Source organism: Diadema antillarum, unplaced genomic scaffold, assembly GCF_040938485.1.
Source record: "Diadema antillarum isolate AM-2024a unplaced genomic scaffold, OU_Dant_1.0 seq00000965_RagTag, whole genome shotgun sequence".
NCBI classification, from domain to species: Eukaryota; Metazoa; Echinodermata; class Echinoidea; order Diadematoida; family Diadematidae; genus Diadema; species Diadema antillarum.
In genome coordinates, this window is record NW_027271811.1 from 115,818 (window position 1) to 142,409 (window position 26,592).

Sequence of the window (26,592 nt, forward strand, 5' to 3'; positions counted from 1 at the left end):
CATGCCAAATTTGGTGAAAATGATGTTGGGGTTTTCAAGAAGAAGATGAAAATGTAAAAAGTTTATGCACGACGGACGACACACGACGGACGCTGGACGAAGAGCGATCGCGATAGCTCACTTGAGCCTTTGGCTCAGGTGAGCTAAAAACAGAAGAAAAGTTATATAGAGTTTGTGGCTTCAAGGCTGCCTACTATGAGATCTGAGCACAGCATAGCGTGTGTATTGCAGTTTAACTGATAGAAAAAAGAATGAACAACCTACAATGTCAACTGAAATAACGAGAATTGTTGGTACTTTTCACATGTAGACTCATGAAAGGTTTTACCGGTACGTCAGTGTAGATCAAAACCTTTACTATAAAAGCTGTTACTTTCACATACCCCTCTTTATAAATGAGGAGGTCGCAGATATTTTATTTTGATGTTCTTTTCGTAATTTGACATCAAGACCAAGATATCTTTGAGTGTTGTTGAATTTTAGTCCTTGCAAAAATAACAGCTTTTACAGTATTTATTTCACAATAAAAGCTGTCAGACATACATATGGATTTCCTAGCATCTCTCTCTCTCTGAAAAAGAGTTCTGAACAAAGCTAGGAGTGATACAGTGGAAACTCGATGTAACGAGATGGTCGGGACCGAGTAATTTTCCTCGTTATAGCCGATATCTCGTTATATCAGTAGGCATAAAAGAAGGCATAACATAAAGACATTAATTTGCACGTGTGGGACTACCCATCACATTTCAATCAATACTGATAACTTGATATTGTTTATGGGGGAATTACTCACCTTTATGGGTAAAAAGATGTTTTTCGCCAAGGAAATCCAATATCAAGAATGTGTTTCTTATTAATTGTAGATGTTTGAATTTGTAAATTTATATAGCTTGCGATTGTATCAAGATCGTCTGTGGATTGGTATGTGGTTATCGTATGGGTGTGTGTTGGGTGGAAAGCTTGAATATGGTTTGCACAATGCTGTGTGTGTATGTGACATATTCTGTATGTACATTATGACTGCGTGTGTGTGAAGATGGGGAATTCCCTACGTAGAAGGCCAATCACAGCATCAGATTGCCTCACACCTGCTAAACGTCATGATGATGTCATGTATACATATGGCCATCCCACCACATTTTCTGCATGTATCAGTGTGCGCGCACACACACACTTACACGTACCACATGCAGTGCTAGCTGGAGTGTACTGAAGAAAATGATTATGTGTGTACAAGACAGTTTTTGGCGCATCAAGCGTTACAATCTCGGAAGATGATAGCACAGGCGAAGTAAAGCTTTACCGAAGGCATTTTGCTTCACCTCGCTATAGCAGGTTTGATCGACTATGTTTTTCTTTGTTTGGAAGTCACAAAATTTATCTCGTTATAGCAGTTACTTCGTTATAGCCGATCTCGCTATAAGAGTAGCATTTTACATAGACTTGTGTGGAAGGAAATTTGGGACCGGGAAAATTTCCTCGTTATAACCGATATCTCGTTATAGCAGTGTTCGTTATACCGAGTTTCCCCTGTAGTTTGGGATCAGTATCATCCTTTCGTCTCCAGTATCTACATCCAAGAAATTTTACAGCAAAATAGACTGCATTTCAAGCTGACTCACTCTAAATCAGAGTGGCATGGGAGTGACCTTACAACTGAAGAAGATAACAAATTTTTAGAAGAGCAGAGTTTTCGTCATCTGACCCGTTCTCAAGTTAGAGATGATGTTTGGTTTCCATGGCGATGGCTATACCGGGGTAGCTTGTCCCTCCTTGGGGGTGTCAACTTGGTAGGGGCCCCATCCCCTTGGCCCGTTTCTTGTCGGCCAGGACTCGTCTGTTGTGGTTGGCCCTCTGCCCCTTGTGTCTCTCATTCCTCTGTCTGCTCCTAGTCTCCTGCTCCGTCCTCCCTGGACCGGAACCGCCTCCTCCTCCTCCTCCTCTTCCTCCTCCTCCTCCCCTTCCTCCTCCTCCTTTCTTCCCTCGACTACCACCACCACCACCACCCCCACTTCCACCACCTCTTCCCCTTCCGCTATGGCTGCCCGCCCGCCCCCTACCCCCTCTGGATGGTGCCCCTCTCGGTGGGGGGATGAACTCATCCCTGATGGAGCCTGTCCTCGCTTGACCAAAAGTTGAGCTGCCATCCTGCAATCAAAGCAAGAAGACACATGGACAGTTGACCAACATCAAGATGTTACAGGAATGGGGGGAAAAAGAATGTATGTTCAACGTATGTGCACACGCATTGTGATAAAATATTTATAAAAACTGACATAAATTACTCTGATTGCTCTCACAAGGCAAAGGAAAAGAAAAGAAACAGAAATGGAAAAAATCAATTAACTGCTACTAAAATATTAACAAAATTATTCCAGAGTGATTTGATAATCTACGTATCAAAATGTTAACATATTGTGGGACTACAACCTACGACCACTGAGTCAATGTTTCGGAGAATCTTTTGAGCAAATCTACATCACTATAAACTTGTAATATTGCTGGGCTTGAACATTTTCATGGATTTTTCACTTGTGGATTTCATGATCATGAAAAACATATTACAAGAACATTCTCCAAGAACCTAAATCACGTACAAAAAATACTTTCATGTACAAGTTTATACTCACGCAAGCTTCATTAAAATGGACTCAATGCAAAAAACAAAACAAAACCCAAACAAACCAAAAACAAAAATCATTTTAAACGAATTATCCATTTTACAGCATTTTATCAACCGAAAGAGGAGGGAACTGTTGATGAATATAAAGGCAAAGGTACCCTAGAAGAATTCACTGGTCAAAGGGATTGTCTACAGTGAGAGGGTACATGTACAGGTCTGTCAAACGAATCTCACCTTTGTAGCACTATCCTCGTCTTCTTCGTCCTCATTATCAACCGCTTCGTCCTCCGATGAAAACTTTTGCTGGGATGCGGCGAGAACTCTGGGCATGGTGAACGGTCTGTGTGACAGGAACACAGTGGAAAATGTAAGAATGATCTCCAATATTTATTATTAAACCATCTCTAGACTTTCAGTCCAGATCATTGAAAATGAAATTTCAAAAAATCAAAACTTGACCATGTACCTCCTAGTGGTCAGCTCATCAGCCGAATCAGCATCGTCTGCCCCGACATTGACCGTGTCGTACGTGTCGTCGTACTCGTCCTCGTACTCGTAGCTGACCTCGTAGTACTGCTCGTAGGATTTCTTCAGCTGATTGATGACGGATTTGTCATCCAGGATGGCCTTCTCCTTCTCTTCCTTCCTACGGAGAAATTATGAAAAGCAAAATTTTATCCCATTGGATGGTAAAACTATGAAACAACAAGTCTCTTTGTAATCACTGCTGGCATATAATTGACATGAACTTGACAAATTCACAAATCGGTGTGCAGATGTCTGGAGCCCGTGAGAGAATAAAATGCACTGCTGAACTTTCAACATCTTTGTGTGATCAAGTCGACAGTGACTTCAAATCTCTACATATCAGCAGACAGCTGTGGTGATGTTTCTTATACGTTACAGTGTGCTTTGAAGTCGAATACACTATTCATCTTTTGTTGTGGCTCAAATTCACAAATCTATGCATCACGACAACAAATTCCCTCATGTGTATCCAGGACTAGCGAAAATGACTCCGATTACGAAAAGTACAAAATATCACAGCTGTTATATCCCACCACATACCTACCTCGAAATCAAAGACGTAAAATAATATTACACATACGTAATAAGCCAAATATGTATGCACTTTTATGTTTATGCCAGTTTGATTTTACGCACGATGCACAAAAATTTCATCCGACGAAAGTTTCAACTCTTACAGTTATTCCCAAACTTTTTTTGCTAGCAGCTCTTACTTCTTCCCCTTGTGTATCCGTGTGACGTCCACTTTGTCCCTACTGAAGACGTCAAACTCGTCGTTGTCAAAGATGTTGGCTCGTTGGGAGATCAGGTCCTCTGAAGGGGCCGCCTTGGGCTTGGTCCTGGAACACAATGATGAATGGTGTTTGGAATATCATTCTGCTTATTCTTGTTTGGCAGCAGCAATTACAAGTAGGAGACCTCTCTTATTACCTCTTTCGTGCTATTCAACAGGAATCAAACGGGGAACACAAGCACGAAATTTCTCTCATACTAATGAGTGAGCTTCTGTTTGAATTTCTCTTGCCCGCTCTTCTGCAGTGCAAGAACATGTTACGGTGCATACATGCAACAGCCCGCAAGACGTTGTTGGTATGATGACCTTCGCTTTCACCAAAGACTTTACCTGTGATGCCTTTCATGCTACAGTGCCACATGAGAATTTGCCTGGACACCCTTGAGTTTACCAGGGACGATTGGCGGGTAAGATTTCTGAAATGTTCCCCAGCTTTTTACCCGGGAGTTAACCTTAAATGCCTTTCATGCCACAGTGCCAGCCGCAAGTACATTGTACCCAGTAAATCTCAGGTGAAATTTGCAAAGCATGAAAGGGGTATTAGAATAACCGAGACACTCCAGACCATGTCATTAGCAACAGCACTAGGAAGAGAAGTTTAAGATGGCATCATGCCCAAGGGGCATGGAACCAAACCCCACCCCCTCACCCCCCCCCCCCCCCCCCCCCCTATAAAAAGAGAGAAAAATTATCAAGTTTCTCAGTGTCAGGCATCTCATATGAATACATCGCCTACCATGGTCCTACTGTTGACATTCTGTGCAAAGTTCAAGGGAACAATGACGATAAAAAAACATACAGAGACAAAGACCTTTCTACGAACAAAGTTGCATTCAAGGATTTCATAAAACATATAAGGCATGTGTAGAGATGCATTTTGATTGTCAAGATGACCACATATACACACGCACACACCCAGAAACACAGACACAGACACACACACACATGCACACAGTATGTACAATCATTGGTAGTCGTCTATCCATGTCCGGAGTGACTGTATGGTCCTATGGACCCAGAACCCTTTCTCATGTTAATGTTCAGGTATTTGAATAAAAAAACCTGTGGGTTTCACGTAGAAATCCACGGGCAGTATGTAAAAGTATGTATCAAGCATTCACGGAGTGAAGATGTGTCTTGTCTGACCAGCCTCTTGAACCCTATACTTACATGATACATCTATGCCCACCACATGGAGCCATGCTACCGAATGCAAGAGCTTTTTAATTATTTTTCCAATCTGAATCATCTTCTCACATCCTCAAAACCTCTATCATCACAAATCTTGTCCACATTGGAATCTTTCCTACCTTGCCATTGTCCTGTCCAGGGAGCGAAGTGATTCAAGCAGCTTGTCCTCCAAAATGTCATTGATGACACGGGCACTGTCGTAGTTATACTCCTCCAGACATGCCTGGGGGACAATGAACATGATAAGTGATGTCACATTGAGGCATGAAATTTCTATGGTACTAAAAGATTGGGTCTGATATCTGAATCTATAAGAATCCATTCTTCTGATCACAGATTTCAAAATTTTGAAATGTCAGTCCATAGTCAAATGAACACGAACAGAGTTAAATCAAACTGGCAGAATGGTTGAAGCACAAATCATTTTGATACAAAACAAGGAATTGTGGGATGTTTTACCAGGTACAGTATATGTTGGCATTAAACAGTGAAAGTAACAGCAGTCACATGCTCATACAAACTGTATGTAAATTAGATGAGATGATGTCATCATCACGGCATATTCCTCCCAATGAATTGTACATAAAAATGCCATTTTCAAGAAATCATGCTTTTGGCTGACAATTTGGCAAATGCTGCTCCCTTGCTATCTAAACACCGTCACTGCCAAGTTATGAAGCTCTACATCAATTCAAGACAAACACCACAATTTCTTCTTCTCGGTCTGATTTCAAAAGAGAAAACTCAGCAAAGTTCTTGTAAATATCATGACTACATTTTCACATTCACAGATTTTGCCAGCAATACATTATGATGCAGGACACTCCCGTAACAACGAACAAGAATAGAATTCTTGTGACAAATTTTGTCACAATAATGTAAAAATTCAGGTCCTACGTATGGTGCAAACTTCCCTTCGCTAATAATGAAACTTCATTATAACAAAATAAAAAAATCAAGGCTAGTCATGGGACTTTGTTTTAATGGGAGTCATCTGTACAAGAAATATCATAAAAGTGATTTAGGAAGAAACAAGATAAACTTTGACAGAATTAGCATGACTCTAAACAGGTACTATGCAGTTCCCTTTGAGTTCAATGCCATTTTCTGTTGAAAGAGACTGGTGAGCTCACCTCAATGAACCCTTCTCCTAGGTCTGGTAGCAGATCCTTTACACCGGATATCAGTGAGTCGAGTTCGACACCAGTCTTCATGGGGGCAGAGGCTGAGGCTGAGGCTGAGGCAGATGCAATCTGGAAGACCACAGACAACCACAACGATAAGAAATCATGAGAAGGGAGAGAGAGAGAAATGCATTCATGAGACACACTCTGATATGACGCTACAGGAGAAAGTAGGCCTACAGCGGAGCCAGGCTTTTCTCACAGGTAAGAGGTGACACAAAGGGAACAGACTGCTGAAAAATGATGCAAATGTAGAGAAATACCTGGAGAGTATGGTACTGTAAAAGCGGAAATTTTTGCGAGTAATTTTTCGTGCTCGGCTGGGAAAGAAGAATTTCGCGCATCTTTAATTCTGCGGAATCAAGATATGCATTAGCGAAACATTATGACATGCAAAAATATTGGCATGTCATAATTTCCATGCTGGTTTCTGGCAGCACGAAATGTACACAAATTTCCACACAGCGAAAATTTTCACTTTTACAGTAACCCTTAAAAAACATCACTGACATGGTAATTGACTATTTCAAATTTCGGGGCAGCCTAAACCATCAGAGGTTCCACAGTGGTTAAAGAATGCCTCATTTTTTTTTTTTGTGCAAGTAATGCAACTGTGACATCACTTAGTATGCAATAGCTCCTTGTTCACTTTGCCTACAAACTGCCACTAATGTCGATTAATCTTCCTTGGTGCATAAGGAAAAATATTAAGAGTGAAGTTAGAAATGCCAATATCATCAAAGACAGGTTGATATTTAATTTCTGGAGTAAACTTCCTCAGGAACTGATGCGCTAACACTGAGAAGGTTAACCCATAGAAGACAAGTCCCCAGCATACTTGGGCAGGTGTCTATGGGAAATGCGTGTTGTAGCAAATCAGTCCCATCTTCGACGGGTTAATATCATCATAATCATGAGGCAAATTAGTTGGAGGATTGAGCAAAGGACCAACCTGGTCTTCTAGATAGACATCCGTTTGGTAGTCCGTGGGGGCTGGGACCACAACATCTAGACTCTGTGAAGACGATGAGGCTCGATCGGCTGATTTGGGACCACGTCCTGGAACCGCAAGGGGCTTGGCCTTCTTCCGGCCATAGTGCTCCATGGCTTCGTTCACACCACTCAGGATGAACTTAATCCTGGTGTCATCTCTGGAATAAAAAACTTGTCAAGGATTGCACTTTTATTTTCTGCTCACAGAAACATTCAAGAAATGCACAGAGAAAGGGTTTAACTAAACACAATTTTTCCTCAAACTCTTGGGTTTCTTTCATATGGCCTACATATCAACCATTTCTAAAGTTATGATCCATCCAGGTAACGTTCAGTAGAAGAACAAACTTCAAACATCGCATCTGGACTTACTGTTTTAAATTCAGAGGACAGTTTTATGTCCGATCCTGGACCAGCTTTATCATGACCAAATTAAACAAGCTGATGATGCGTCCAGGATCAAATGTGAAACCATCCTCAGAAAAACAGTAAATCCATTATGCAATGATTTAATTTAGTACCTTTACACAGTACATTGCCTACATAATTTGAGATCCTGAATTCAGTGAGAGTGAGCCCACACTGCATATTATATTTTATGCTTTTATTTCTATTTTCCTCACGAAACATACAATAGTCATAATAGTCGATGATAACATTAACAATATTTGTAAAACATTTGATATTCAAACGTTTATAAGTAAGTTTGAATATAAGCAAAGAGAACACTTCAATTTCAGTTTCAATTCATTTTTTCTTTTCATTATTCATTTTTGATATTCACAAACATGTTTTACTTCAGAGATGTGTGTCTACATCTAAGAAAAATAAGATAAGTTTTCATTATATGTATATCTATATTTCATTTCATTTTTTTTTTTTTGGGGGGGGGAGGGGGAGGGGTTCTGAGTGTAACTAATGTACAACATAGTGCATAGATTATATACAGAAAATTTCTGAGAGTATACCAGCTTGAGTACCAGTCGGCGAACTAAAGCAGAGTAAGGGGTCAAGGAGGTCTAAATAAAGCCATCCCCACCCCCTTCTCATGGAAATGAAAGTAGACTACAGGAGAAAGGATACATCTGATGGCAGGTTTGGAGGACCATGTCGATGTCATCCCGGAGGGAGGAATGATCACAAAGCGCCGCCAGGAAGATCTTTTCGGTGAGGAGAGACGACAAGAGCTCCAGGTACGTCTCCACGTGGTGGCTGACCTCTAAGCTCCCACTGCAAAAGGAAGAGAAGGCTCGGAGGTTTACAGATTTTCTGAATTATGTTCCCTAAATTCTCACATTTCACAATTCCTACGCCCTCATTCAGTTGAAAGCGACAGTCCATTTGAACAGTGGGTCTCTTTCTGGTAGGTAGGTTAACAATACCACAACACAGGCATGTGCTAGGTGTTGCTACATGTAGCTTGACTAGCCAAATCCAGAAATGTAGTTTGTGAGTTATCATGTGTGGGATTGTTAAAAATTTCTTCATTAGGTCGGCTTTCATTCTGCAAAACTCACTTACTGCATTTGCCATCTTGAAAACAGATGTTGACATATGGTAAAAGTAGTGTTATTATGTTACTACCTTTAGTACAAGGACAGAGCACTGTAATACAAGATGTTTTCGCAGCATAAACATTTTTGCAAATTGGAACCAATTACTTTTCTCGCAGCATGAAATTTTCGCAAATTGCCACTGGCATAAAATGCATACAGTGTAGACAACAGCTCTTGCATGCATTTTAATTTCGCAAATCTCCGCTCTCACAAAATTTGTGATATCAAAATGAACATGAATATTCCTCATTTTACAGTAACTTTTCTGTTGTCGACCGAGAAGTGGAAAAGTACACGTGTAGACCTCTAATATTTGAACGTTGCAGGAGCACAGATTGTGAAACAGGAGAATTCTGTAATTCAACATGTGTCCATATCTCTAATACACTCGTAATGCCCTGCTGTTGAAGTTCACAGGGCGCATCTTGCAACCTTGAATGAATATGACAAGTCTGTGCCAAAGACATTTTCTTGTCTTTTTTTTCATCAAACTCAATCGATTTCTGACCAACTTCCAGAAGCTCCCATTCAAATTGAATGCCCATCATGCATGGAGCAGTACACATACAGTGTACGTGTATCTGTGATATTGAACAAACATACCATGGCATTATCACATTGAAACGTGTAGGCAAACTGCACTGAGTTGTGGTCACACTCTTAGTGAGCATGCTGCCTCGTAAGGCCACTGTTTTAGTATTCCAAACCCCAGCCCATTTTGCATGCAATACTCACATACGATGACATGCAAACAATTGGGTAATTTGAACTGATGTAGTGTGCATTATGTGTAGTACCACCAGAACTGCAGCAAATTTGTACAATCAAAGTGAAAGGAGCATATTCAAAGGCAACATACAGAATGATACACTGTATGTTTGCCTTCTGAAGACAAAAATACTACACACCTGTTGTTGAGGATTGGCTGAACACAGCACGTTGAGATAATGAGAACACACGTGTGAACGAGTCCTGCCCGAGCCATCAAAAGATGTCTCTCCAGGGTAGCTTTCACACTGTTGGCAAATATCACAGAAAGAAAAAAACAACATGCAGTAAAGTTTGAATGCTCAGGCATATGATAGCATGACAAGTGGCAAAGCTCTTTTTGAGTCACTTTTTTTGATCAAAGCAATACATTTGGTATTTCTCTCCAAAAACATGGGGGGGGGGGGGGACTCAAATACACACCCCCAAATCCATACGGCCCCAAAGTTCGTCATAGATTAAACCTCCTCTGTTCTATAGAAATCTGAGAATTTCAGTATGTGGATGCAGAAGACCCTGATTTCTTGAAAATTTAATGAAATATTGTTACTTTGAACACACCTACATATGTAGCACCTCAGTGCATGTAAGGGGAAAGTACATTATGCATGTTGAAGCCTGCATTGTGCATGTCTGTTAAGTAGACAATTTAAATATTCTGAATGGAATATAAACTTGATCAGGTGTAAAGTATCTGCTAAGTGCCGGCATTTGCCAGAAATTCATAGATGAATCAGATTGTGATCTTACGTTTCAACTTCCCACTTCCTCTCTCGTGTCCATGTGAGTAGCTCCTGAAGCGTGGTTTCGTAGAAAGATGCGATCCTTACAGCAAGCATGCAGAAAGAGAAGGAGGGGGGGGGAGGGAGTTTGGGAGAGGGAGGGAGGGAATGAGAGAGGGAGAAAGAGGGACCATCATTATTACAACCAGGACACAGTTGGTCAACTCAATGCCAAAAATGAAGTAATGGTATTGGTTGGCTACACCTTTTCTTCAAATCTTTCAATGACATCAAAAAAACTACTCCAAAGCAATATTTTTCTTTGTAAATGCTTTGATGTGTGTAATTTTTCAACTCAGTCATGACTTTCGATATGTGTATATGCATAAAGTGCTGAGATCGAGTATGTTGTTACGTAAAAAATTTCATGCTTGCAGATGAGGTAAAGATTTCATTGAGTCACACATTTATTGTTCACAAGTTACTGACACTACATGTAAGTGTTTAAACATTTTGGAGGTGTCATTCTCGAATGGTGAAGCATGTGATAATACCTTTTGGATTAACCTCAGTAAGTAAATTTATAATGGATTTCTGCTTTACATTTATAATTTCATAATCCTGAGTGTCTTCATACCTCACCCTGATAGCACATTTGGCTTCCACCTTTTGCCAAAAGTCAACTTACTTGCCAACGATTCCATCATGGTAAAACACTCGACAGGCGGTTGGGTAAACTTGAAAGAAGGCGAGCAGGGTCTGTGCGATGTCTGCGACGTACATGACCATGTCATACAGATCATGGTTGCTGATTGGTTGCCTAAGATCAACACCGAGAGAGAATCGCAATTTACATTAAAGAGGCTTAGCTTTGAGAAACCTGTTTGTATATTTAGTAAATCACTCTAAACAAACAAAAGTGGAGGGAAGTCAGGGAAATAAATAGCATTTCGCAAAGGACCTCTTGCTGTATGGTGGTGAGCAAATGGGGGGCGAATGACGCGGGTCCGGCCGAACGCAACAGCACCAGGGCCTTTTTTAGATCTGATTCGCATCCTTATTTTAGCCCTTGAATCGCCGATTTTTGTTACCTGAATTGGGTAGCAAAAATCAACCAATCTGCATGTCAGTCTGCCCAAACCCAATTTGCCTACTGCGAATGAATGCCACTGACCTCCACTGGAGGTTAGTGATGCATGCGAACAGGCTGGACAATACCAAGACAGAGAATGTGGGGAGCATGCCATTCCATTGGTCGACTGGAATCCATGAAATGTGACTATTCAGTAGAGCTAATGTGGACATGAATAATAATGTGTGAAGCAAGTCTCAAAAGGCCCCCGCACTGGAGCGCTCAGCTGGGCTCGCTTTGCTCATTCGTTGTAGCCATCATACAGCGATGGGGCCTTCACAAAAGGCTTGGAAGTAAAGGGCTCATCTCACCTGCTGCCTGGAGCTAAGAGTTGGGCGGAGTCATGCCCCCCAACAGTGGAACCACACTTCTCCTGGACTTTGTCAAAGAGCTGTAAAATAGAAAAGCACACAGAAAAGACATGACTGCTACTCTGCATAATATAATTTAAAGTGCTGTTAACATAACTCTGCCTCGTACCTTCTTACACAAAACAAGCAATTTCTGTACTTTAAGAAAAGATATCCCTAACAAGAAAATTGCATAATACATGCATACACAAACACACAATGTACCAATAACACAAATGGAAAACACTAGGCATACGCAACTTTGTAGAGAATTTTGTCAAATGGTTCTTAACAATTCTTTGAATGAAAGGCTGGTTAATGTGTGAGCATATACATTTGATTTGACAGCATCTGCTTGATATATGTGTATAACAAATTATCTTCTCTGGGGTAAGTGAAAATTAGGCCACCAACATTGCCTTCTTGTTAACCCCTTCTCTTTATAATGCCGTTTTATCCGTCACATTGTCATATTATTCAAATTGTTGTCATATCTCTATGTATGTGTGTTTCATGAGGTGAAAAGAAATGAATGAATGGAAGAAAGAGAGAATGAACAAATGAACGAATGATTGAATGGAGGATGAATGAATGAATGAAAGAATTAATGAATAATCAAATGAATGAATGAATGAATGAATACTTGGATGAATAAATGAATGAACAAATGGATGAATGAATGAATAAATGAATGAAAGAATGAATGGATGAATAAATGAATGAATGAATAAATGTATGAATGAATGAATGAATGAATGAATGAATGAATGAATGAATGAACTCACAGTCAAGGTGGTATTAACCACAGAGGTGAGATCATTCTGGTACTGGGGCTGCTGGGTGAACACGTTGTCCAGCATCTTGGTCAAGAGGGCGCCATTTCCTCCGCCATAGAGGACACAAAGGTCCATCATCTTGGCGATGTCGAAGAGAAAGTTGTCGTAGATGAGACTGCCAAAACATTTTGGCGTGATAAAGTTGTCCTAGTTGAGGCAAAGATGGAAAGGAGAGAAACGTTTTATCTTCGGTGTGCAGTTGTTATTTGGCTATATAAAAAAGTAAAGCTATTGAAGTTAAAAAGTAAAGTGCCAATCTCAATTAAAAAAAACAACAACAAAAAACTCATGGATATAAAATGCGTCAAAGCATTCATTACTGGTCATCTATATAACATAACAGTGGAAACAGAAAGAAGGATAAATATTAGAGAAGACTATAAGAGTGAAGATCAGATGTTGTGGCCTCTTTGCAGCTACCATACCTTAGTCTCCTTGTAGGTGGACATCCTCAGGAAGGTCATAAAGACCAGCCGGTGGACCAATCGATGCTTGCCAGCCGGGTCAGGTGGTATGGCTTTGCTCGGATCATGTGACCTGATGGGGGTGAGAGATGTATTCTGGTCATATGGCAATAATTTTATTGCACAGTGCATGAGTTTTATGAGAGGTAACAATTCATTGTTTATATTTAGTGCATCTGTTTGAATACATATCTTTTTATGAGACATTTGATAAGAAAGAAAACAAATGAATAAAGATAAGAATGATTCATTCACCTATTCCAATGCCTATCTTCCAATTCATTTATTTCTTCATGTATATTTCTTCCTTACTTCCCTTCATTCCTTCATTCACTAAACAGCTAAGTACTGCTAACAGAATAAAAAACAAACAAGAATTACAAAGAGGTGAAGTAAAAAATTGCAGCATTCAGAACAAAGACTACTACAAAACTAGAGAAGCACTCTGAGAGCGCAGACCTCCGCCAAGCATGTAGCTCATTTCCATCGCTGATCTTGTTCTTCCATCGAGATATCAGTGACATCCACCCATACGTACAACTTATAGCATGCTGAAAGTGTTTATAGTGTGTTAAAAGTCGCCGAATTTCCCAATATAGAAGCCTTTGTTACGTCATAAGCCCTCAGCTGCACGGCGCGCCACGCCCCAGCAGAAACTAGAGCACGCATTTTAGTGCGCACATGCAAACCTCAAATACGCGCAGCCTGAACTCCCAAGTTCATTGATCCTACATGTACCTGCCAAAACATCAAAAATCCTTCATAAATTCCCCAAAAATTATCGGATCACTACCAAAAGTTAATCGTTTGGTACTTGTGTCATTTTCAACCTTTCCTGCAAGTTTCATCCCAATCCGTTCACTACTTTTTGAGTTATTTTGCACACGGACAAACGAATGAACGAACTAACGAACTAACTAACGAACAAACCAACGGTAACGAAAACATAACCTCCCCCTTGGCGGAGGTAATTAAACAAGATAAATAATTATACAGAGAAAAGTCTCCCCAGGTCCTTGTCTGGCTTATAAAGGAATTGTATAAACCAAAACTGACAACAGAATCTACATGACAATTTCAAATACATAAAGATCATTCACAAATTTGCAATAAAACAGTTGTGTTACAGCTCATTTTTTTTTTTAAATTTGTAAGTGCATGACGGTTTTCCTTGGACAAAAATGAGTCTCCCAAGAGAAATAGGGCATGGGATTGTGTGAATACCTTGGGGCATTCTGAAGGTAAGACTCCAAACTCTGACGGAGGGTCACATCATACACGACCTGCGGCATGGATTTGATAGAAAAGAGGAGAAGTGCACATTAGCCAATGCACTCTCTCTTGATGAACCAATGTGACACAGTATCTCAAATTGTGGCAAGAAAGTAAGTGCAGAGGTGTGCTCCTGCCTCTCATCTTATAACCTTTCAGGACAATAACTAGGATAGCAAAGGGAACTGTGAAAACATACGAGATATGAAGTTTGAATGAAAGAATGAAATTATTAACGCAGAAGAAATGAAGATGTGCTATGACAAATACTTTTATCAAGTGCCACCCTTTGCACAAATGTACAAAATCACAGCTGTTGATCTCCATTTTTAACAAACATGTCAGAAAAAGGGACCACGGGGATTTGAACCTGTCAACTACTGTTTGGTACTGTATTTATTTCACGTTCGTTGTGTCACTGCCAACAACCAGGGATAGCCTGGTGGTAGTGTCACTGACCGAAAAGCAGGAGATGACAGGTTTGGACCCTCCTGGTTGAACATGTTTGTTATAAATGTACAACTTTATATCAGCACTTGCATTCTTAGAAATACATGTGAAGTTTATCGGAATTTAGCATCCAAAACATGGTGTACTTTCATTGTGCACATCTTTGAGTGCTTGTGAATGTTAGGTATGTGCAAACACATTCAAATAGGAATAATTTCCTTTGAGCAGATAGTATCATTATGTCATTATGAGATGATAAATCAAATCACTACTCTTGATTTAAACACACTTTGTTGTCAGAAGCTAAAGGAATAGATATAGGTTGGTAAGACAAGGCTAGGTAAGAAAGACACTGGCATTCACAGCTTACCTGGCTCCAAAACCGATGATGTGGTAACTTGAGCAGCCACTGGAGATCTTCCTCCATGAACCTTAACCTCTCGGCCCACTCCTCCAGTCCCACCTCATCCGACTGGTCTGGGGGTGGGGTGTACTTCACAAAATTCACCTGCTCCACCCAGTACTCACTCTAACCAACACAGGAAAGCAAACGGTAGCATACATTGTAAAATTATAATCTACATCTTTATCTACTTCATTTGTTCAGCTGGCTTTAACAAAATTTCAGGATCTTAATGAAAGAAAACTGACCGTCTGAAGGACATCACTGTAATGGAACCCCACTCTACCAACATTGAGAAATTTGATTGTTTATGAAATCATCAGTGTAAGGCTGGTGCAGGAACTGTGATTTGTACTATATGGCCACTAGCATGGTAATGAATGACCTTACAGATGAACTTCGGGCCTACACGATGCATATAATCTGGCAATCTGGAAAATATTGCACTGATGGAAACTACCATAGAACTACATAAATATTTAAAGTTTGTTGGATATTACCAGCAAGCTCAAGTATTGTCAAGCAAACAAACAAGCAAAAAGTTATAGTTGAAGAGTTGAATAAAGCAGACCAATATCTTACATTTCATAAATTTGTTTATTCATTTCTTGGCAAGGAAGGGGTGGAGATCCTGCTGGCATATTTACCAAGTGAGATTTCTACAGGGAGCTATGAAAGTTCCCCTGAAGAGTTTATGTTCTTAAATCTACTCAAAGAAGAATCATGAAGGCCATAGATTTGTTGATGTTAAAGAGTCATTGTTTAGAACAGACCAACAAGGGATACTGCATTTCAGAAGAAAGAGAGAGAGAGAGAGAGAGAGATGGAGAGAGAGAGAGAGAGGAGGTCTGCCCCCAAAAGGACTTCTTTACTGGCCTTTAATGAAGTGGTGGTGGTGGTGGGGGGGGGGGGGGGGGGGGGGGGGGATTATGCACTTGGGGATAGGGACTTTCTTATCATAGGATATTTTGCTTCAATATCTCAAATTCAAACATGTTGTGTGGTACCATGGTAACCACACAACCGTTAGCATCGACTCACACACTGTACAAATTGTATGTCACGTCTTCCCATTCGTGCAAATCATGGTCGTATTATAGCACTGGTATCTAAAAAGGGTAAGGGTGCAAATCATGCAGTATATTTAATATGATTCGTGTTGAAACCACATAAAACAAAAAGCACCGTGCCATCCGGTTGGTTGTTCTTACCAAGGCTGGTCTGGACATCCTGGACCCATCTCTTCTTGTGACCGTGATCGTCCTCTGCTCCAGGGGAAGTGGCTTATTCTCCTCCATGTCTACTGTTCCCCGACCTTGACTGGCTGGCCTTTCTCCTGAGCCTTGTTAGTTGTTGTACTAAGCTATAGCATAGGATGCACAGATTTCCGTTAAACTGATGCAATGATGATACCTGTATTCCTCAAGAACCCAAGGGCCAAACTGCACACTAAACTTATGTTATGCAAGCTTGTACTACTACTACAGTAGTCTACACTGTTAATAGAGGTTCTAACTTCTACCTTCATATCATGTACATGTAGTATGTACATTGTAGGTAATAACAGGTAAATTATAGTACCGTATACACGCACCGGTTCTTGCTCCCTGATGATCACAGTGACAGTGATACTCACGGACACAGTCACATCATGGGGGCCCTCTTAATCAAATCAAATAAATTTAGACTAACTGTGTTAGTGTTACAGCTGCTACAACACTACACAGCAACTTAACTATAAATTGTGTAATTTAGACCTAAAAATAAAACTGTAAAAGTTACAAATAATGACCAATCCAATGTTTAATAAATGTAAATTTAAATTTAATTGGCCAATCCAGATTCAAACTTGTTCCAAAAAATGCAGCGTAGGCCTACACCTACACTAACTGCGACAGCCGCCACACGCAGTGTGGCGGCTGCGCCGTGCTCCCATAAAAGATCTTCATGTTGAACAAACGGGTGCCTTTGCGGCGCTATATTTCCTTAATTTTTCAACAGAAACTAAGTAGGAATACTTACATGGGTCGATGAAACCTAAATGACTATCATCGGCGACTGTTTGATGCATTTCATTGCTTGTGATGCACAAAATGATGTCTTATAAGCAGCTCACCGATGTTCACAGAATTCACAATCACTTGCACAAGCGCACAGAATACTTAGGAACTAACATAAGCGAAACTGCGGGGAAGCCGCCAGGACCGCGCCTAGCGGCGCGGTCTCCGGGGCTACACCTACACCTACAATGTGTACGACTGAAGAGTGAGTCAACAGACCTCTAGATCTAGTCAATTGTGGAAGACCGCTGCCATACCGGTCTGTGGTGGACAGGTCAGGTGTTGGTCGACTGATTCACTGACCTAACGTTAGTTGGGTCCTTGCATTGCTCGGCCTTCAATCAGAATTACGTGTCTAAAACTAAAGTTTACTGCAGTCCCAGGTATTACATATCATGTTGCAATTCCAAAGACCGAAGAGCAATTAGCGTTTCTCCATGTAAGCAATAGGAGTTCGATGCTCTCATTCAATTTACACAAATTCATGATTATGTCAACAATATTGTTAAGAAATAGCCTTAGCAACCAACCTCAAAAATCAACACAATTGTTCTTTCTGCGGACGAATCCAAGTCAGGAATCCTACAGTTTGTAAGTCCACCTCCCTGGCCCTAGGCCCTAGATAGTTCATCCGCTTGTCTGCGCTGCACACTGCTTGTCAATATGAATAGCGCCATCAACGGAAAAATATCCACATGTCCATCGTGATCGTGCATGCAAAAATGGCTGACAAGAAAGCGACGAAGAACTCCAATGCTAAAAACCTCTCTTCGGAGCAGATAATAGGTGGTTTCAACCAATTAAGACAGGAGCAACGAGCGCTAGTTTCGAAGATTGCTGAGCTTGAATCTGATCAAAATGAACACAGGTTTGGTCCTTTTTTTATGTACTTGCTTTTCTTCTGCAAAGCTTCTGTACGTTGTGAAATGTAGCGTGTATTGTTTCTGCTGGGCCAGGGCTTTTGGGCGTGGAAACCAAGGGCATGGATTCATGGCTTGGCGCAGAAGAGTGTGCAGCTGGCTACGACCAGCACGAGCACAAGCTACACCCGCCCGCCGCCCGGGGCAGGCATGGCACGCACGGTCAGCCCAGTCAGAGAGTACAGATATTTATAAACAATAGCTGAATAGGACCTTATGTAAGTACGGTTTTAACTGTTACATCAGCGCCAAAGACATTTTATTTTTATTTACGTTGTAGATCTACCTTGATTTATTGGTAATCATGTAGAAATGCACGTTAAATGCACACCATGCACACCTACCATTTCCTTCCTTAATTTGTCAATGAAAACTTCTTGTGGCTATCAGAAATGTCAAGATGGACCATATCTGACGGTTTCATGAAATTTCATAGTCAATTACAGAAGAAAAGTAGCTGATTTTGACTCAAAAGTACGCCGATCAACGGCTGTGTCAGCGTAGCATGATGGATGATCGATTATGTGGAAGAGCGATATAACGATGATAATCGATCGTTGTAGTCTGTGATACAGCCGCTTGTTTGGTGTTTAACCACAATAATTACGTCGGCTCGACAGTAAAATGTGGAAGAAAGAGATCTTGATGCGTCTGTTTTTTATCGTTTTAGTTAATTTTCTCCTGCGTGTGACTGTATATCTGTCAACATTTTTTTTTTTGCTGACTAAACTGATGGACGGATAATATGTGTACAAAACAGTAAAAGATATATGAAAAAATGGGAATTATCCATCATGAATATTGCACAATAAAATGGATTTTTACTACAAAACAAAAGCAAATACTGGGGTTGCAGTTTTTGTATACATAATTAAAAAATGAAATGGAAAAATAAATACTATCATAAAGACAATTACTTTCTACTATAAGTTGAACTTATCGATTAAAAACATATTACCACTTCAATTTCAATATTCTGTTTCTTTTTAGGTAAAATGAGCACTTTATGAGAAGTCCACAATAGTAATACATAATTGTATAACATAACATACACTTTTTGTAATACTATTCTCATTAATTTATTAAATTAGGCCTATAAACTATGTAGATTACTAGAAACAAATCCCCTTTGAATTCAACTTCCTTCTCAACTTCTTTTCTCTCTCTTTCTCTCTCCCTCCTAACGTTAATAGCCTAACCTTTTTTTTCCACTTTTCCTTCAACCTCATTCTATTCCCGTCAACACTATTCAAATTGAATTATTATTATCAACTTTTGTCATGACTTCGACTCAGGTTAGCTAACAATAAGAAAAAAAAACATGTGAAAATGAAAGTAGGGACTACACGTAGTGCACGAGTCAAGTTCGATATTGTTAGTAAGCGGCTAATTAGAGACTACCAGAATCGATTATAATCGTTGACATCGTTCTCTGCGAAATCGGTGCACTACTTACGTCGGAGACTATGTTCGCAACCGACGTACTTTTCAACTCTGATTTCTCATTTTTCTTACCTTTTCGGCTTTCTAATTCCATGAAAACTCTTTGATATGGTTCAATTTAGCATCTCCAATAGCTGCAAAAAAATTGATTGACAAACGACGAAGGGAACGGTAGGTGTGCATTTCTACATGATTACCGATTTATTTACCTTGATGGGCTTGATGTTGGGCATATTAAAAGACATATCAGTTCGGGAAACCCACTCACAAGGGGGGCCCCTCCTTATAAGTAACCCGTCCCCCTTATAAGTAACCCCGTCCCCCTTATAAGTAACCCCCGGGGCACCCCTTATAAGGAGTCTCCACGCTTTTTTGCAATGCAACGCGAAAATGAAAGGACTGCGGCAATTCGCTTGATTATGTCCATAAAGCTTCACAAGTTTCCTAGTTACTCACGAAATTTGAGCAAAATCGGTTTGAGGCATCATATCTAAAATCATGGATTTAAATGCGATGTCCAACGACCCATGCGAATGCTGAAATGCGAGCGATTACTGGCGTGAGTGTCGCCAGGCGCGGCGGCGCGGCAATGCTTGAGTGCAGACGTGGCGACTGAGTACGGAGACTCTCTCGTACTCCGTCGCCACGTCTGCACTCAAGCATTGCCGCGCCCCCGCGCCTGGCGACACTCGCGCCAGTAATCGCTCGCATTTCAGCATTCGCATGGGTCGTTTGACATCGCATTTAAATCCATGATTTTAGATATGATGCCTCAAACCGATTTTGCTCAAATTTCGTGAGTAACTAGGAAACTTGTGAAGCTTTATGGACATAATCAAGCGAATTGCCGCAGTCCTTTCATTTTCGCGTTGCATTGCAAAAAAGCGTGGAGACTCCATATAAGGGGTGCCCCGGGGGTTACTTATAAGGGGGACGGGGTTACTTGTAAGGGGGACGGGTTACTTATAAGGAGGGGCCCCCCTTGTGAGTGGGTTTCCCGAACTGATATTAACGTTAGAGATAGGTTTACCTGTAACGCTAGAATCCAAGTAAAATTTTATAGATTTTGCATCCTGTCAAAGACAATGTCTTGTTGTCTTGACAAGGTTGAGTCTTACTCTCTTGCTGCAATTTTTTTTTTCACAAACGAGATATTGTTCGAGGGTTTTAGAGAAAATTGTGTGGGTAGGGCAAGAACATGGGAATCGTGGTTATAACGTTTCCATGCCTTCTCTAAATCTGAATTTTATTTGAAGGAGTTCACACACACTGTAGTGTTGCTATTGATGACTTTCGACTGTAGGCTGTTCTATTGAGGTTGACTGTACGATGAAAGAAATCCCTTTATCAATATCATGAATAGATCTATGTGGCTATATTTATTAGAAGCTTCGTACACAAGTGTAAACACAGTTGGGTCTACTCTACACACATTTGTATCACCACCGGCTAGTAATGAGCTCTGTAACTGTAACTGCGTGATTTCTGAAGCGAAGGCATTCACCAGTCCTTAACTATAACTTTAAGGACGTTCCTCAGTTGAATTGAAGTCCATGTCATTTTCTTCAAACTTTCCATACTGTAACTTTGACCAATGAAGCCCAAATATGTTGATACAACCATAGGTTCATGTGCTTGTTTTTCTTCTACATGTAGTTCTGGGACTTTGAAGAATATGACTAATCTGCCTTGCTGTACCAAAATGATAGCGTTACAGGATCTAGACAATGATTGGCGACAAAATCTGCAATGACAAACTTAAATCCCCATAATTCTTTCAAAATCTATGATATTTTCTCCAAATTTGCAAGAATTGCAGAGAAAGGTACCCAAAAAGAGGAAAAGATTTTAAAGTTAGGTTTACACTCTCATTCTCGAGCAAGCAGCGCCCTCGCGCGGCAGATAACACCGAAATCTCTCAAATCCTTCTCATCGACGTTTTCTGTTAGGGGTGAGCTAAAGGACAGGGTTCATAAAACTTATGCTGTACATTCAAAGCGCATGTCATATTCATAAGACTTGACCAAATTGTAGAAAAAGGCTTACTTCTTCCAGAAAAACAATAAAAAGTGGGAGTTCATGTGCTCGTTTTTGTGCTAGCAGTGCCCCAATGCAACATATATCATCGTACAAACTGTAAATCCCCAAAATCTGGTCAGGAATCTATGCAGGGATGCCCTGACAGGGTGGGTTCATAAAAATTATGCAGTACCCGGTACATTCAAACCCCATGTCATATTCATGAAACTTGACCAAATTGAAATCTTCAGTAGTGAAGGAAGTGGGTTCAACCAGGAGGAGGAGAAAGTGAGAGACGTAGTAAGTGAAGCAGAATCATCAATATCAGTCTGTCTCACAGATCGTGATCTGATACTGTAACATGCTAACATACTAGTCAGATATTTCGAACGCACAAATACTGTAAAAGTGGTTTCTTTCGCGGTGGTTTTATTTTCGCGCTTTGAGGTTGAACCGTGAATTTAACATCATGCGAAAATGTTTTGAACTCGTCGCCTGTTACAACGCTATCATTACCGACCGCGAATTTAAACACACACGAAAAAGTTGGCACCGATGGAAACCGCGAAAGTTTCTGTACGCGAAAGAAACCACTTTTACAGTAGGTCAACCAGAGAAGTAACATTTACTTCAAACTTGACATCTTTATTCGGCATTTTCCAAGATGGCGTGCTTGCTGAACCTAGTCAGACAGTTTCCTTTTGTGTTCTATGGTGTCCTTAAGTAGAAAACTATAGATGCAAACTAATACATCATGTGTGCATTACTTCATCTCTAATTATTGATGATTTTCTTAAATAGATTCTTCTGCTTATCTGTTATCTGTGTTTCTCCACCCTCATCCCTCCAGATTGGTTCTAGAAACACTGAAGGAAGTGGATGGAGAGAGAAAATGTTTCCGTCTCGTCGGAGGAGTTCTGGTCGAAAGAACCGTCAAAGACGTAATACCGGCACTGACACACAACAAAGACCAGGTTAGTGCATCGTCTATCATTGGAATACTGTATATGCCATTTTGCAAGTCTAAATTTGTGCGAATCGGGAATTCCCTTACAATTTCGCGAGTGGTTGAATTCGCGATTGTGGAGTCCTGTACTGAACGGAGAAATGTTCACCTGTAAGTCACATTCACATCGGGGTTAGAGTCAATATTTTCGCGTGTCTTTAATTTCGTGAATAGCACCTGACTCGCGAAATTTTTGAAAATAAAAACCTCGCGAAATATTCAGCATATTCAGTAGTTGGGAGTCTTGGTTTTTGTTTTTCATGTTTGTTTTGTTTTGTTCTGTTCTGTTTTTACTTCTATCTTTTCTCTTTGCAGTAGACATTATTTTTTTGATGGGTAAAAGTTGCATTTGTATGAAGTAAAATCATAATGGTGTGTATTAGAGTACAAAAGAGGTCCTATCTGTCTTTATGTCATTTTGTTTCTCTTTCATTTACTGAATGTGCCTTTATACTGACAGGTTACAGTATGTGCTGTTTTATGTCCTCCTTTTTTCTTTACTTAATGCACTGACATTCAAAATGATACTGGAAGTGCATTTCAGTCCTGTCTTATTAAATTAAAGACTCCCAATCTCAAATTAAGTGGAGCAAAAAACAAAAACAAAAAACAAAAAGATAATAATCAGTGAAAATCCCATGTATGAATCAGAATTTGCATTTTCAGAGTTTTTGACATTTCAAGTGCATTTTGATGCTTTTGAGTTCTTTAATCAGAATTATGTTATTCTTTTAGTATATCCAAACAGTGAAGGTGTAGATGATAAATTTGGGGCCTGGATCTTTTGTTATATCCAAACAGTGAAGGTGTAGATGATAAATTTGGGGCCTGGATCTTTTGTTATATCCAAACAGTGAAGGTGTAGATGATAAATTTGGGGCCTGGATCTTTTGTGATATCCAAACAGTGAAGGTGTAGATGATAAATTTGGGGCCTGGATCTTTTGTTATATCCAAACAGTGAAGGTGTAGATGATAAATTTGGGGCCTGGATCTTTTGTTATATCCAAACAGTGAAGGTGTAGATGATAAATTTGGGGCCTGGATCTTTTGTTATATCCAAACAGTGAAGGTGTAGATGATAAATTTGGGGCCTGGATCTTTTGTTATATCCAAACAGTGAAGGTGTAGATGATAAATTTGGGGCCTGGATCTTTTGTTATATCCAAACAGTGAAGGTGTAGATGATAAATTTGGGGCCTGGATCTTTTGTTATATCCAAACAGTGAAGGTGTAGATGATAAATTTGGGGCCTGGATCTTTTGTTATATCCAAACAGTGAAGGTGTAGATGATAAATTTGGGGCCTGGATCTTTTGTTATATCCAAACAGTGAAGGTGTAGATGATAAATTTGGGGCCTGGATCTTTTGTTATATCCAAACAGTGTAGTGCCAATTTTTTTATAACCATGTTCGTTATAACAAGAGTGCGCTGTGAATAATCATCATCACAATTTGGTATTCTTTTAATGATGAGCATCATTATGATTGCTTATTTATAGCATACAAGTTTTTTATGTACAAGTGGTTGTGATTTAACTTTGCCTTGTGTTGTTCCACGACTCTCCCCTAGATTGAGAAGTTGACGGAGAATCTGACCAAGCAGATGGAGATGAAAGGTCGGGAGATCAACGAATACCGGGAGAAGCACAACCTGAGAGTACGAGGGGAGCAGCCTACGGAGCAGCCAGCGAGCCAGGCGGCGGATAGCACGGCATCTTCCGGAGTACTCGTCTCCAAGGACACGTAGTTGTGTGTTTCTCCCTCGTCATTGGTGTGCGCTCCACGTTTTACACCTCTTTGCAATGGTAGCGGACTGTGTTTTGGTGAGGTTTTCACCTCACAGTGATTCTGGAGGATCCGTTGAATGGTTCTGATGAGATATGCCCCTTAAAAAGATGCAGTGTCTTCTCGGAAAAGCACAAGACCCAATGTCAGATAGAAATCATCTGCTGCAACTCCCTCATTTGCTTTGAATTTCATACCCTGTGTTGTCTTCTTGGAAAAACACAAGACGCAATGTCAGTTAGAGTTTGTCTGCCCAATCTCCCCTCATTTATTTTGAATGTCTCCGTCCCACTCGTAGATGAGAAGGACATTTATCACCATTTCTCTCCTCTTGACAATTTACCATAAAAGTTAATTAGAACAAAGACTTCTCCTTCTATCTGACAGATCTGCATCGTATTATTACCTTCTTATAATCTGTGTCACAGATTTATGGGTGTTTCGAAGAAGCAGAACTTTTGGCATACAGTATCGTGTAGATCCCTATCCACATGGGTCAAAAGGAAAAAAGAATGCCTTCGAGTTCTCGTGTAATACTAATGTTAATATCAGTTAATATAAAAGACCTTTAATCATGAACAATGCTCAATGAAGTTTTAGAAAGTGAGATGCATATGACCCAGTCAATTTGTGTTTCTCTACATCTGAATTCTGAATGATGAACCATAAAGAAGTTGTGTGCATTCTACTTCATTTGAACAAGTTTTAACTAAAAAAAGCATTCACAGAAACTGAATGAAGAATGTGCTTTTTTTAAAAGCACATTGTGGCTGAGAGTGTGTCGGACTGTCACAATATTTGTAAGACAAAGAAATGAGATCATACAACCACTGAAAAATTCCCCCCAGTTTATAGCAAAACTTGAACTGAGACCTCTGAAAAGTGAATTTCACCTGGAAAGTGATGCCAAGAATGCAAGATGGGAATAGGCTGCACAGTGCAAGGAAATTGTTGGCTCTCTGGGCAAGTCGTGAAAGTTTCTACTGCTATTCCAGCATTGCTGAATCCTGTAGAGGATCTAAAGATTGTCACTTTAATGTCATGTGACCTTTGAGTCACTTTTAGTAGAGTCAACTTGGCGTAAGTCCATCTTGATGACAGGTGATATTTGACATCTGTGAGTACAGAAGGAGAGCACACATAAGGCTATGAATGTAAAGTGGTACTTTTTATTTTCTTTGCCCTGGCCCATTATTCAACATGATGATGTGCTATCGACTTCCGCAGAGTTGACAATATGCATCCTTCTTCTCTTTGTGATGCGCCAGTGAAGACAAGAAAACTTGGTCTCTTTAAACCTTTGGCAGCTACACGTAGAACCTGAATGGTTCTGTTCCAAGTCTGCAAGGAGATTAGGGAATCTTGGGCTGCGTTTGAGCGCTTTGAAGCGAACCAAAGCGAACTGAACTAAAACATACCGTACTGTACTGTGCCAGATTTGAAGCGTTTGAGCGCTCTGTCAGGAAAACGTACCTCACAAGTTATTTTTAGAAAGGGTCACACATTTTTGTAGCAAGAATGTCATCCACCTGGCGCTTGAACTACTTACAGCTGTCCCGAACAAAGAGAAAGATGTTTTTGCATTGTGACGTATGCCCATGATACGTGCATACTTTATAGCGAACTTTTGTTACACTTTTGATATGCTTTTGGAGCACATCGGGAAGTGGTCCACTTTTGGCTCGATACAGTACGGTACGGTACACTTTAGGAGTATTCGATCGCTCCTCTGGCGCGGGTATTGTATGATACAGCTCGCTTTAGGAGAGCGCTCGAACGCATCCTCTGAGGGAATGAGTAATATGAAAATGATTTTCTCATTGCAAGATGTTGTGTAGGAACATTTATCTAGAATGAAATCTCAACATTGGACATTACATAGTCATGTTTTTGCCACTAAACAAAAAGAGTACAGTCAATCTCGCTCACTTTGACCTCCGATGAATATGAACATGTATTCTATTGTGTAAGTCAATACAAGTATTCATGTGAGTCAAAGGTTTTACTCTATACTTCCTTTGAATGCCAAGTACTGTAGGTGTGGTTGACTCTGACATATCCTGTATCCTTAACAGTTGAAACTTTTTTCCAT

The 26,592-nt window shown here is 40.2% G+C and overlaps 2 protein-coding genes across 2 annotated transcripts; one reads left to right on the forward strand and one right to left on the reverse strand.

Annotated features, from left to right (window-relative positions):
* Window positions 1-1,782: 1,782 nt before the first annotated feature.
* On the reverse strand, window positions 1,783-17,926 carry LOC139741946 (activating signal cointegrator 1 complex subunit 2-like). Its single transcript, XM_071652514.1, has 19 exons — window positions 17,856-17,926; window positions 16,477-16,628; window positions 15,233-15,391; window positions 14,365-14,423; window positions 13,102-13,213; window positions 12,626-12,823; window positions 11,802-11,881; window positions 11,047-11,178; window positions 10,387-10,461; window positions 9,777-9,884; window positions 8,396-8,542; window positions 7,268-7,470; window positions 6,269-6,372; window positions 5,255-5,358; window positions 3,865-3,990; window positions 3,090-3,269; window positions 2,858-2,963; window positions 2,050-2,148; window positions 1,783-1,947 (listed from the first exon to the last, which is right to left on the reverse strand). Exons 2-19 carry the CDS (start codon window positions 16,561-16,563, stop codon window positions 1,783-1,785), a joined length of 2,244 nt encoding a protein of 747 aa, XP_071508615.1. The 5' UTR covers window positions 16,564-16,628; window positions 17,856-17,926.
* A 108-nt stretch (window positions 17,927-18,034) lies between these two features.
* LOC139741951 (prefoldin subunit 2-like) lies at window positions 18,035-25,897 on the forward strand. Its single transcript, XM_071652520.1, has 3 exons — window positions 18,035-18,193; window positions 22,558-22,681; window positions 24,286-25,897. The coding sequence occupies exons 1-3, from the start codon at window positions 18,048-18,050 to the stop codon at window positions 24,460-24,462; spliced, it is 447 nt and encodes a 148-aa protein (XP_071508621.1). The 5' UTR covers window positions 18,035-18,047; the 3' UTR covers window positions 24,463-25,897.
* The last annotated feature ends 695 nt before the right edge of the window (window positions 25,898-26,592 follow it).

Bases quoted from the DNA above. Each gene is read 5' to 3' on its own strand.
- LOC139741946 (XM_071652514.1), bottom strand. From the start codon at position 16,563: ATGGAGGAGAATAAGCCACTTCCCCTGGAGCAGAGGACGATCACGGTC. The intron at 7,471-8,395 runs GTATCCTTTCTC...TTTTTATTCCAG, and splicing joins CTCCAAACCTGCCATCAGAT to AGATGACACCAGGATTAAGT. The intron at 5,359-6,268 runs GTGAGCTCACCA...ATTGTCCCCCAG, and splicing joins TAGGAGAAGGGTTCATTGAG to GCATGTCTGGAGGAGTATAA.
- LOC139741951 (XM_071652520.1), top strand. From the start codon at position 18,048: ATGGCTGACAAGAAAGCGACGAAGAACTCCAATGCTAAAAACCTCTCT. The intron at 18,194-22,557 runs GTTTGGTCCTTT...TCATCCCTCCAG, and splicing joins TCTGATCAAAATGAACACAG to ATTGGTTCTAGAAACACTGA. The intron at 22,682-24,285 runs GTTAGTGCATCG...ACTCTCCCCTAG, and splicing joins TGACACACAACAAAGACCAG to ATTGAGAAGTTGACGGAGAA.